The 13,753-nt window shown below is 39.5% G+C and overlaps 1 protein-coding gene across 4 annotated transcripts in view; it reads right to left on the reverse strand.

Moving 5' to 3' along the window:
- The window catches only part of MAGI2 (membrane associated guanylate kinase, WW and PDZ domain containing 2), a 764,770-nt gene that overhangs the window by 145,761 nt on the left and 605,256 nt on the right, over positions 1–13,753 (reverse strand). For all 4 annotated transcript variants that reach the window (XM_086474407.1, XM_086474391.1, XM_086474398.1 and 1 more), the window contains exons 8-9: positions 8,974–9,095; positions 7,358–7,540 (exon numbers count right to left, since the gene is read on the reverse strand). In XM_086474407.1, coding sequence (XP_086330533.1) covers positions 7,358–7,540; positions 8,974–9,095 — 305 coding nt within the window. The remainder of the gene's footprint in view (positions 1–7,357; positions 7,541–8,973; positions 9,096–13,753) is intronic.

Genomic DNA, 13,753 nt, shown 5'->3' on the forward strand with positions numbered 1-13,753 from the left:
TGTGTACTGCACAAAGGAAAAAAAAGGGAAGTGCAGCCCCTAGTTGTCTATTCATCTCAGCTACGAACTAGCAGGGCATCTATTGACTCTATCCTCATGTGGGGTGTAAAGACCACAGCATTCACAGTGCAGTTCCAGTTTCAATCTCCTCTCCTTGAAAAGCCAAATTAAATTATGAAATGAAAGACTGGTTTTAGAAAACCAGGTTGAGGTTTTACCAAATAGTTACTCCTGGTTTGGCTCACAAAAAGGAAAATGTAACCAGCAACACTGGTGAAGGTAACTGTAGGTGTTGTGGGTGAACAGAGAATGCAGTGGTTTTGGTTATACATGATGCAAATATACTGTTTCTGTTGTGTTTTGCACTGTTTCCTCAGCTGCTTGTGCTGGAGGGAGTAGAAATATAAGCAGCAAACATAAAAATCCACACTGACTGGCTTAACATGGGTGGGAGAAATTATCACTCTCCACGATGCCTGAAATATTTTTTGTTACTGGTTTTAGTCACTTTCCAAATAATTTATTTTCCTTCTCTTAACTGCATGGAATTAATAGCAACACCTAAAGAGAGGGAGAGATCTTCGGTCTGAGCTAGATTGAAATGGGGAGACAAAAGACCACTGCCAGTTCAGATAAAATATTCTAGCTTCCAAACAAAGGAAGGGTGTTAAGGGAGGCTGATAACACAACTGTTTTTATGTATGCTGCTCCGCTCTCACAGACCTGCCATGTGGCATAAGCTTGCAGCTGCAAACCTGACATTTGTTGAGGCTTTGGTATATACAGTGTTTTAGCCTGGACATGCATAACGATAATGAAAAGATACTCCTTCCTCTGCAGTCCAACAAGTAGCACAATTTCTCTTGTTCCTAATGTGATGACTTAATTTTGGGAGGCCAGTCTTCCTGGTGCCACTGGATAGGTGGTGTCTGGTGTCAGGCAGGTGAGCTAACTTAAATTTCAGCCAGCTTCTGGTATTGTGGAAATGAAGTCCTACATATGTATATGATCAGTTCTTCACAGAGCTCCCGGTCACTGAGCCTCATGAGATGACAACTGTGGTAAACAGTTGGCTACCAGAGGGAGGGAATATTGTGAAAGAGAATATTGTCAGATGGATCTTGACTGAAAGTATATGAGAGAGACTTGACCTATTTGAAAAAGAAGATAGGTACAGTGGTGTGTGGTTGTGAAGTACTGTGTCCTTTAGTGATATCATGACAGTATTCACGTTCCTAGATGACTGACAAAACATTTTTTATTTTATTTTAATATATTTCCTTCTTTGGATTGAAGGCATTCCTTGTGCATATGTAGTTCACCTTTTCTGGTGTTCCTGAAACTGGACAGCTTGCATCTCATTTGATTTGACATTAGGTGAGATAATGGTTTGTTCACCTGAACTGACAACAAACAAACAGGAAATAGAAATAAGGATCTGCTTCAATTTGTAAAAATGCATCGTTGTGCAGATGTCCCCAATCCCTTCTGTCTTGAGTACTGTACTTTTTACAGGGATTGTGAGATATTAGCCTTACTTCACAAAAATATGCATGAATGATCATTGTAGGGTCAACCGCCTGATAATGGCTTTAGTTTTGCTCTTATTCAAGTGAATGACAACATTTATGACTTTGTAGATTAACAAGTGTGAAGTCTCTCCAATTTGCTTACATTTAGAGTAACTTCAACTTCTTGAGAGATTAATCATGTATAGAAGATTGTTATGGGTCTTGAGAGTAGGGCCACAGACAGCAGCAAGGCCACGGGTCACTTCCAGTATTTCTAACATCTTGCTCACTGCCTTTGGAGATCTCTCAGGTGCAGCAGAAATTCTGAGTGGTACATGTGGGACTGATCTCTCCATCTCTAGTCTCTAGACTTCATCCTAATACAGTCACCCAGAAGTGGGAGATGTCTACTCATATGGTAGGTGTAGACATCTGTCTTGAAGACATCCATGTCTGTTAGCTGAGCCTTATCTTACATTTATGAATTTTTATCTCTAGAATAGATTAACTAATATAGTGAAGTAAGCATTCCTAAGAGAATCTAAAAAAGCCCAAGTCCACATTGCTTACAGATGATTTAGCATCTTGGAACTGGCCAAGTTTATGCTTGGCTGATGAAATGAAAGAGTATGTTTATGTTTCCCATTTCTTGATTCACATTGTTGAGCTATGACAATTCATCACAGATGTATATATGTTTCTGGAAAGTTCCACCTGCAGTGACCATAGCTATTCATTAGTCAGAAGGGTCATCAACAGACTCAATTAACCACTTGTGTGCCATGTCTTTGAGATGTTTCCTGGAAACTTTCACCAAAGAAACTGGAAATTGCTGAAATGCGCAGAGTGAGAATCTTTCCTGAGTTTGATTATGTGGGAGTGTTTCAGTTTATCTAGTCCATTGAATAACCTTGAGAATTGTAGGAAAGTTTTTGCCTTTGCAGCTTGAGCTTTTATCTGACTCAGCCGCAGGCCTAAATCTTTGTTTGCCTTAGAACAGCAGTCATTCAAAATCACTCACTGTACAAAAATCTTTTCATGTAGATGCGGTCTTTTACCAGTGACGTTCACTCAGCATTTTAATGGGATACAGGGGCCTCTTAAATGCAGACAGTTTTCTATCAGCAGCATGAGACTTCAAACAAGACAAAGCAATGTAACCTCTCAGGAAAGAATATGGTATCAGCTCCTAGGCTGTCCTGAGGTAGACAGAGATGCTGTGGAGTGTAATGTTCATATCCAACAGCTTGATTGAGCTCCGAATGCTAAAACATGTCCTAGAAAGGCATTTGCAGTATTATTAACAGCCATTAGCTCACAGATGCTAGATTTACACAAGGACATAATAACCCTTAGGAATTCTGAAACATCTGGCAAATGGGATCAAGAACATAATTTTGGCTGGTTTTTGACTCATCCATTGAGATGTGGTTCCTCTGAGTCTGCTTGTGAGTTTTGTTGTGGGTCTGGGATAATTATAGCTACCTTTTAGTGCCCAGCACTAGGCACTGAGTGGTGGTGGTGGTAGATCACGAGGACCTCAGATGTCTCTTGTTGCATCCCAGTGCACCCAGTTTGCCTCACTGCTTTAGTTGTTTCATAGCATCACAGCAATGCCAAGTCACTGTCAGGCAGCTGCTTCTATGTTCCAAGGGATGAAATCCAAAATGATTTAGTTTTGAAACCTGCAATTAAAATCACCGTGTTGTGATCACGTTAAAGGGTGACAATAACATCTTGCATAGATTCACCCTTCTCTTTGAGTAGCATTTGTATCTGCCCCCTAAATTAGATTGCAGGTGAAGAAGCAAACCAAAGTCACAATATTAGTTTTCTATGAGGTTGTTTCTTTAACAATTAGGACAAAGTACAGCATTGGTGTCTTCAGCCTGTGGCCAAGGTCAGGTAAGATGAAGGAGATGCTGTCTTTTCTTCCTTTTTCCCCATATCTGACGCAGGTGTGAAACACTAGGATTTTGTTTACCACTTGATCAAACAGAAGTATCAGCCCTGAAAGGGAAAAGCTCCAGAGTTGTATTAAACCTGGGAGCACCAGCACCTGTGGTTATCTCTTACACCCAGGTTGCTTCACAGATCATAGTGCCATTGTCCTGAAGCTTTCTACCATGATGTCCTACTGCCACAATATGGTATTATGATCATTTATCAAAGCCTTCTATGACTGTGATCATAGCTGGAGTGCACATAAATTGCACAACAACACACAGTTCATGTCAAAAGGATAAATAAATTCTATTTTAAAAGCACTATTCATCATCCAGTGATGCCTACCTAACAAACAAAAGCTACATGTGTAATTTCAAATAGTGTCAAAACACGAGATTTTAACATCTTTATGAACAAAACACTATTGATGGAATCTGGGAGGCTTTCAGATCTCCAGTTGATTAGATTGTAAAATGTCTGAATAGGGAGAGAAATCCTACTTCAGGAAGTGCGAGAAGAATTGAATATCAGGAAATACAAGCACTTTGCTGAACAGTGTTTTTATAAATATTCTGACCTTAAATATCTTTTCTCAGTTTAACATTATCATATTTAGAAATCATTTCAAATATTCATAGAAACCATGTTAGACGCCACAATCATCAGCCTGAGATTTTCCAATTACTTTACATCAGAACTCTGTCACTCTTCTCAAAAATGAAGACATCTGAGGCCAGAATTTATTCTGAGATATAATTTTGTACATATTTGGCTCACATAATTATAGAGTGATTATATATTTGAATATACATTTCTGTCTTGCATTCTTAATGTAGTTGAATTAATTACCTTAGAAAAAAGTAATGTTATTTCTACGCATTTTAAAGCTCATTTTTCCTATATATTGTCATCACAATCCATGACTACAATGATCACCATCAATATTATTATGACACCCATATTCAATTTCAACATCAAAATTTAAGCAAGTTGCAAGAATACTCTCTTTTCCAGAGAAAAGAACTCCATATAAACAAATCCACCAATAAGCAGCCCACACTTCAGATGGATCAGCAAGTTAACTATATTTGAGTGCTGGATCTGAGAATGCTAAACTATGACAAAGAAGAAAATCTCTCAAGCAGTGTATTAGGTAATATGAAACTATTAGGAAAAATTAAGTTCATGTTACTAAAGCCTTCTGAACTTCAGGAAGTCTGTTGTATCCTTTGTTCACTTAATCATCTAATTTAATTTTGCCTTTGGGAACCGAATTGCATCACGTTAATATGGCAACAAGAATTGAGAATTAAAAAGCTGTTAGACCCATTTTTTTTATAAAGACAATGCCAAAAATCTATATTCTACTTATTTCTTACATTTTACTTCTTTATATAAGTTACCTGTTTATCTATTTAGCATCAGAAGCATCATGACAGCTGTAATATAAGAATTGAGGCAAATTGCATTTTTTAAAAAATAATGTTTTTCAAAATGTTCACACTTCCTACTTGTGAAGTCCTAGACAGTCCTACAGAATAGATTAGAGTTCAGGGTGATTTATTCCAACATATGATAGTCCATTTCTTTTGCTACAACAAAAGAAGGATGAAAGGAAATTTCCAGAAGAATCACTTAGGACTATTCCACCCATGTTATTCGTGCCTCTGTGTGTTTTTGTGCCTGCCTCCTCTACTGTAACACACGAAAAGGATCCTGCTCTGCTGCTGTGGTCCATTCACAGTGATCTGTGACGAAATTCTCTTTTATCTTCACAGTGACTCTGGCCACTATGAACTTGGTTTTCTGCAGAGATAACATAAATCCCAAACTAGCATTTCTTCTATTGAGTCTTGGTGAGAAATGCTAGGAAAAATTATGCACGTCCCAGTACCAATGTGCAGCCTGACTGTTATCTGAGGAACAAGGACTGCTGGGGAGACACAGTACACAGTGACAGGGCTGCACTAACACAGGACTAGAGTCACTGGTAACCAGTTGCACCAGTGGAAATCCCAAATAAAAATCCACACTGTGAGAGTGGTTAAGTATTGGGACAGGAGCCCACAGAGGCTGTGGGGTCTCTGCCCTATAAAATTTTCTGAAGTACCACGGATGAAGCCTTGAGCAATCTGATCCAACCACGAACTTAGCCCTGCTTTGAGCAGGAGGTTAGTGAATGTAGGTCCCTGTCAACTGAAATTATTCTATTATTCTCTTATTGTCTTCTCCTATAGGAGGTAATAGCTGGCTTGGAAACCAAGTTCATCTTCCTCCAAAAATGTTTCATCCATACATAGACCTGATGCGACCCTGAAAGCCTTTAAGACAGTGGTCTGCAATATTTATCAATCTGTGGACATGAAAATATTTCCAGTGGTGGTCCAGATCTTAAAAGCAGCTTTAAATTTCTTCAGAGGAAGTTTCTTCTACTTGGTTAGTTTTCACAGATTCTTTATTAGTAGGCCAAAGAAGCCTACGTGTCCATATGCCACACTGAAAACTCTTGTTTTGGTGTTTCTAATGAGAACAATGTTGGATCAGAGTCGACTTTGATTATTTTGCAAAACCATACTTTCTAAAGAAATAAATTTGCACTTGGTAGTCTGTTCTCTCTCTGCCTGTCTCTTTTTCTTTCTGTGCACAGACTTCTCTTGAGTAAACAGCCTATAAACTGAAGAACATGATACCCCATTTTTATGTAGGAGAATGCAGAGATCTTTACTCCCTTAAAGACTGCGAAATGGGAAAAATAAGCTACTTGGCATTATTAGAAAGAAAATCAAGAAAGTTTTATCTGAGAAGCTTGGGCCCAGTCTTGTTTAATATCTTTATCAATAATCTGGATGAGGGGATTGAGTGTTCCCTCAGTAAGTTTGCAGATGACATAAAACTGAGCAGGAGTGTTGATCCACTCGAGGGTAGGAAGGCTCTGCAGAGGGATCTGGATAGGCTGGATTGATGGGCTGAGGTCAACTGTATGAGGTTCAACAAGGCCAAGTGCCGGGTCTTGCACTTGGGTCACAACAACCCCCCGCAGCGCTACAGGCTTGGGGATGAGTGACTGGAAAGCTGCCTGGCGGAAAAGGACCTGGGGGTGCTGGTTAACAGCCGGCTGAACGTGAGCTGGCAGTGTGCCCAGGTGGCCAAGAAGGCCAACAGCATCCTGGCCTGTATCAGAAATAGTGTGGCCAAGAGGAGTAGGGATATGTTTGTCCCCCTTCGGCACTGGTGAGGCTGCACCTTGAATACTGTGTTCAGTTTTGGGCCCCTCATCACAAGAAAGACATCAAGGCACTGGAGTGTGTCCAGAGAAGGGCAACAAAGCTGGTGAAGGCTCTAGAAAACAAGTCCTGTGAGGAGCGGCTGAGGGAACTGGGGTTGTTTAGTCTGGAGAAGAGGAGGCAGAGGGGAGACCTTATTGCTCTCTGCAACTAACTGAAAGGAGGTTGTAGTGAGGTGGGTGTTGGTCTCTTCTCCAAAGTAATTAGTGATAGGATGAGAGGAAATGTCCTCAAGTTGTGCCATGGGAGGTTTAGATTAGATATCAAGAAGAATGTCTTTACCAAAAGAGTGGTCAAGCATTGTACCAGGCTGCCCAGGGAAATGGTGAAATCACTGTCCCTGGAGGTGTTCAAAAAACGTGTTGATGTGGCACTTCGGGACATGGTTTAGTGGGCATGGTGGTGTTGGGTTGATGGTTGGACTTGATGATCTTAGAGGTCTCTTCCAACCTAACGATTCTATGATTCTTATCTTTTCATATAGAGTGGATGTTTTACACACTAACACAGAAAGTCATATGGAAAAATGGATGCATTCATGGAGGGAGTGAGACTCAGAAATCTGTGTCTCATTCTACTTTTCAGATAAAAGAATAGAGGAACCGTCTTGATTACCTGTTTCCATTTTCCCATCTTGTGCTGCAGGCCCATCAGGAATTACACTCTTCACCTGGAGAAACTCATCCGGCTCATCCCCACCAATGATGGTAAATCCAAAACCCATGTTGCTTTTCTTAAGAGTTGTGCTGAGGAAAGTCCCCTTCAGCTGTGATGCATCACGGGTGAAGAGTGGTTTTTCTACATCAGTCAACACAAACAAGAAAAACAGAAGTTCTGATCTTGTCACAACACAGTGAGGACAGCAGATAACAATACTGGCTGACAGCAGGTGATAGTGTATGAAAACCAAGAAAATAAAGAGTGCAGGCATTCCAGGAAAAAATATTTGTGAGTTCTTGTATTAATACAAAGCTTAAAACGTATTTCTTATCTATGGCAGATCAGCCATAAGTGGAGAGTTATAAATATTCTCTCACATTTAGAAGTGGATATTGTGTAGCTAAAATAATTACAACAATAAAAATGATCTGTGAGGTAATTTTAAAACCTCTTTCCTAACCTATAAATTCAGCTTTGTCTACAAAGTAATACATTCTCCGTAATTTCCCTCCCAACTGCAATAAGGAAAGTATCCCCTGAATATCTTGTTCCATTTGTTAACAAGCAGTGTTAAATATTAGGTGCGCTCTTCTTTCCGAACATGTGGGGTTTTGGCATCCAACAAGTGACACACATAACAGCCTTCGCATGCCCTCTCCACATGCCTTGGTGTGCAGTGTGGGTGGCGGGAGCTCCCCGTGCCTGTCGCCCATGCTGTGCTTGGTGAGGAAGGGTGGGAGGAAGGTGCAAAGGTTGTGACTTCAACTGCTCTCGCTATGCCCGCAGTGGTGGGGCTGGGCTGGCCGGCAGCAGAGGACATACCGTACAGCCTGCATGTCCCAGCAGGGTCACGCCGGCACTGGGACAGGTCATTCACGCTGCGAGACCTCTTGGGAGCGGGGCGCAGGTGGGCGAATTTGGGTCTAGGTAAGGTTGATGAGGAGCTTTCTACTGTTACAAAGGAGAACAAGCCTCATTCTCTGGCTATAACCTTACGTTAAAGTCTCTACCAATACTGTTTGCTGCTTATACAGCTCATTTTAAGCACATTAATTTCTACATTACCAAGAGGCTGTATTCTTGTAAACTCCTATAAAACAGTGCTTGAGGCTTTTAACTTAATTGATGCTTGCTAGATGAGCTAGCTTAGAAACATACCAAACATCAATTAAAGGTAATTTAGAGAAAGTACAATTAATTATTTCAGTGTTGCCAACCTCGGGTGCTCAAGAGAGAGTCATACATTCCCAAGAATAGAATTTATGATTTTATTTAGAAAATTACTTTGGGGCTCTTATTGTTCTTTCTGTTTCTCAGCCTTTGGGAAATGCTAGGGTCAACTTTTCTGTCTTCTCTCTGTACCTCTGAAGTTTATAGTATTTAGGTGGCTCATGAGTTCCACAACTCAGGCAGCTCGGACATTCAGGGGAGAAAGATGCTAGGAGACAGGTGATAACACTGTGAGAATTGGCAACACTGCTCCTTTAATCAGCCTATGACAAAATCATTGTCACATAAACAGGAGAGCAGGATCTTTCATCTTAACTAAGATAGCTGACACGGTACTGTACCTCGGAAACCTTGGGCCTGCATAGGCTTTGTTCCAAGTTCTGCGTTGGGCATGTTATGCTGCTGTAGCTTCCTTTTTGCTTCTAGGACAGGGTTTTCAAATTGTGTTCTTCTATTTATGTGGCTGGAAAAAATTTGGTTTTGATTAAAAACTGGGTTCAGTTGGGGAATATGATCATTTTCACAGTAGGATGCTATATGTGACTTAGGTGTGTGTAGTTCGAGAGTGAAACCATCATGAATCCCCAATGGGCCTGAATATGTCCCTTACACTCCACCCAATTTTGCGGGGAATGAGAAATGCACAATGTAGCGCATTGCATAATGAACAGCCCTAAGAAGTGTCCTGTCATTTCAATATGCTGAACTTTGCTACAGACAAATGGTTTGGATCTATGGGACTACATATTAAATAGCAGTATTGCTGAAGCATGCTACAATGACAGTTTTTCATGTCTTTAGCACCAGCATTGTTCCGTGCATGATTCAAAGGATCTGAACTAGTTTTGTGCATTATTGTCAATTAGCTGTAAGTGAAATTACTTAATCACCTACAGAAAAGGTAAAGCCTTGAACACAGATTGCTTTTATGATCACAGCTTAGACATAAATCTAACATAGGAAATAAACTGAAGAGGATTTCTTCCTACTTCTATGCTATATATGTGCTCAGCTTTACAGAAAAATCAGATGTTGAAGAAATTAAGTCAGAAGGTAAAACAGAACCACATAGAAAAATATATATGAAATATAAGAAAAGTTAATGTATACATTTTTTCCTGAGATTTTAAATTTCCTACAGCAGGTCAGTAAGTACACCTCTCTCATTACACCACTAATTTTCTACATTGTGTTTAGAACCGCTATCTTAACTACATACTGTCTCCATGTCCTTGATTTTAATTCTTTAACTTAAAGCATACATTTTATCAATCTATGAGTGATCCTACAATCCTGTCCTGAGATATGTTTTATTATGTTTTCTGAAGAAGGCAAAACAATTTAGTAGGCTGCATTGAACAACTCTGCAAGACTGGATCACGATAGGATCACAACTGAGAAAAGCAGCTTGTGCTGCGAACATACTGGAGAAATAAATACATATGTACAGAAGAGCAGGTTTTCAAACATTTCCTTATTTGTCCTCACTGAGCTACTATGTATTGAGTTCTTCTGAAGATCCAATCCAAATCATGGGCTTTAAGCACGTGGATAGGTGACCTGGTAACTTTTGAAGCCCTGTAATCTTAAAAAGGGTTGAATATCTTCAGTTTATATTGAAGTGACCTTTTATGCCACGTTAAGTGCTTTTCAGGTCCGTTGGGATTCGGATCCTACTACTGCTTCAAAGAAAGTAAGTGGAATTACCATTAAGTGAGGTAGAAGAAAGGCAGAAGTCCTATGGGAGCGCAATACACTTGGAAAACCAGGATTTAGTGGCCAGAGCTAATGCAATGAAAAGGTTTCCAGTCATGTAAAAGTATATTTGATTTAATGCGAGGAAGTAAATGAGATAAATCCTGGAGTTGCTACTTTGTTACCATGTCCGTAACTCATTCAAATGGCTGCTAACTCTCGTACTCTAAAATTTTAATTAATAGTTTTCTTGTAAAATTTAATCTATGTTGCAAACAGAGAAAGTCCCTTTTGTTTCTTTCTTCTTCAGACAGGCTGTTTATGATTGTAGGCTTTCCTTTCCTAGACTTTTTCTTTCTAGTTAGACCAGGCTGTAAGTGTCAGTGTCTTCAGCACCTTAGACTATTGCAAACCTAGAAGCATATGAGGGAAGGGAGACAAACTTCACCAGTTAAAAATGGAGAAAGACAAGACTTACATGCATTAAATAAGGTAATTATGAACTACTAACATAAGCACGAAAAAGGTAATTTTCATGTTACCACCTATCATGTGATCTATTTCAATATTGTAAAGGAAATACTACTTTTGCCATTACACAAGGAAGTGATGAAACATCACGTGAAATACTACATAAAGTTTCTGATCACCCATGACCAAATAAAATGAATCTATGGAAAAGGTTTTAAAGGAAGACCAGTGAAACAGAGAGTCTTCTACGATAGAAGACCAAAGCAGTTTTATCTTTTTAGTCAAGCAGAATTAATTCTGATGTACCATTGCATTCTATGAATACATTTGGAAGTAAATACTAGAATGTATTGAAGATGTCAGGATTTCAGACTTGATATCTGTAGGCTTCTTACAAGCAGAAGTGTGAAATTATGAAACAGCTTCCAATAGCAGGGTAAATATGGGGTAAAATATCTAGCTTGTTTTCTGTTAGCATTTGATAAGGTTAAAAACAGAGTTGAAGGTTAAAAACAGAGTTGTTATAGAGTGGCTTAATTGCTTCAACATAGGGATCATGTCCTATTTTAGAGGCTCTAAAGTATCCTGCCCTGCCCTTCCAGAAGAGCATGGGTTTACCATAGCTTTTGTTCAATATTATGCAGATGTAATGGATACCCAAGACCACACTACAGATCTGCATTTCACACCTTGAACTATGCCTAGTGTCATGCTATAATTGCAGGGCACATCTCAGTGCCACAGGAAGCCTCTTGAAGACCTAAGTTAAAACATATACGTGTGTCCTGGTTTGGCTGGGATAGGATCACAGCCCAGCCATGTCAGACAGGCTGTTCACAGTTTTGAGTCAGCCAGGGCAGCTGACCTGAGTTAGCTACAGGGGTAGCCCATCCTATAATGTCTGGTCATTACAAAGGGGGAAGGTTTACTGAGGGAGGAGAACCCCTGACAGGTACCTGTGGGGGTTTCTGATCTTCCTCCTGCTCCTCCTCTGGCTTCTCCCTGCTCCTGAGGACTGCTCTCCTGTCGATCATGACTGCTGCATGTTCATTTGGCTGAGTATGACTTTGTATACCTTTGTCGGTATTAGTGCTGTTTCATTAAATGTTTTCACTCCAGCCCCTGGGTCTCCTTTCCTTTTCCTGATTCCCCTTCCTGGCAGGTGAGAGGTCACTAGGTGATAGAGAAACTGCTACAGTTTACCTCTGGATATGGGCTAAATGTAGACAATGTGGTTCTTCTGTGATATAAACACAGATAAGATTTTAGCTAGATGTGTCCATGGCTCAAGGAACATCAGTTCCTGTGGTACTGCTGTCACAGCTAGAATCTGTTATCTACTGCCACTTTACAGTTTCTAGGTAGAGTTTAAGTTGTGGTTTAGTCCATTTACACAGAAGTGTCTTCAGTAATGGTTATCTTGAAAATAACTTTTTTGTCTCAGCAGATCAGACAGGAAGACTAGCAAAGGTACTCAGCACTTCAAGTTGTTGGTGCAACCTTAATAATTCTTAGCTCAAATTTATTCCCACATTTTGACTGTTCTAAGGTAGTGTGCACTCTTGAAAGCACAGTGTGAGAATTCAAAAAAATTCAAACAACTGCATTAAATATTGTGTCCAAGAAGAGTCAAAGAAAATTATACTGATAATAAGTTGTTTTTTATCAGTCAGTAACACTAGATTTATGCTCCTAGACTGATGAGATGTGAAACACCTCCCTTTCATGCAATTGTAAGTGTAATACAGCTTCATGGCTAAATTGGAAAAGTTGCTACAGGTGAGTTTACCTGAGAAAGAAGTTAAGCTAAGTAGTTCCCTTGAAAGGACATTCTAGCCTTACATCTAGCTACTTCAGCTGCATGCAAAATAGATATTACTAACCTAGGCCTTAATAAGAGAAGCCAAATGTGACTTTTAGGGATGGTTACAAATAAATACTTTTGTAGTTAAAATAGATTTTGGATGTGATCCAAAAATGTATTGTTCATAGTATCTAATTCAGTGAGCATTTCTATCTTCACTTTTCTTCCTTTATTTTATTCAATAAATATTAAATTTAAAAGCCGAATCCAAAAATGAGAATCCAACTAATTTCTCCTAGTGCCATTTAGTGTTATTGTGGCTGTACAGAAGAATCATGCTGCCTTTTGTTTGCCTTCTAGTTCTAGGAACCCTGAATTTCCCTCTGCAGAGAAGAAGGGGTAGTCTGTGCTGCTGTCTTCTGTTAGCTCACCACATGCTAACTGGAGACAACCCCTCAGAGGTCAGATTTGGTTTTCAGCTGCATTTAGCTGTGAAGTTGAAGTACTGTTACTTGTGTAATGAGTACTTACTGTCGCCATCAGCCAGCCTAGAAGACATAGGCACCATTCTACCATCTCACTGGTGAATGTGACCAGGCTAAGTTGTTTTTGTGATGGAGTTTCATGTTAGATGTGCTTAAGACAATTGAAACACATTTTTAGGAGATTTATGGGCAGGGATGTCTAGTACGCAGATTTTAGTTGATGGCTGAGATACTGAGCCTTGCCAAAATGGTAGCACATCTAGGCATGTGCATCAAGAGAAGGAGTTTAACCTACCTCCTTTTTTTAGCTACTTTAATGACCTTTATTTTTTTTTGTATTTTGTGACTCTAACATTCAAAATTGTTGCCTATAACCCACCAAAGTAATTTTGAGGATCAAGATACCTAAAAGATGGATGTGCTGATGCATAACTTGTTATGGCTTAACTTCTCTTTACATTCACATTTTTCAGTTACTAATACTTTACAATGACAAAAAGACCTGAAATAAATTTTTCTATTTGAGTAGTAACAGAGTGTTTTTGGATATTGTAAGTCAAGGTGGCATATTTTTCCAGAATAAATACCTGTATGGCTAATTCAGCTGTTCTATTAAGGAGACCATGTCTGGAAATTGAGCTTTGTGTTTTAGTTAATCATCCCTAA

Source organism: Leptosomus discolor, chromosome 1, assembly GCF_034619465.1.
Source record: "Leptosomus discolor isolate bLepDis1 chromosome 1, bLepDis1.hap2, whole genome shotgun sequence".
NCBI classification, from domain to species: Eukaryota; Metazoa; Chordata; class Aves; order Leptosomiformes; family Leptosomidae; genus Leptosomus; species Leptosomus discolor.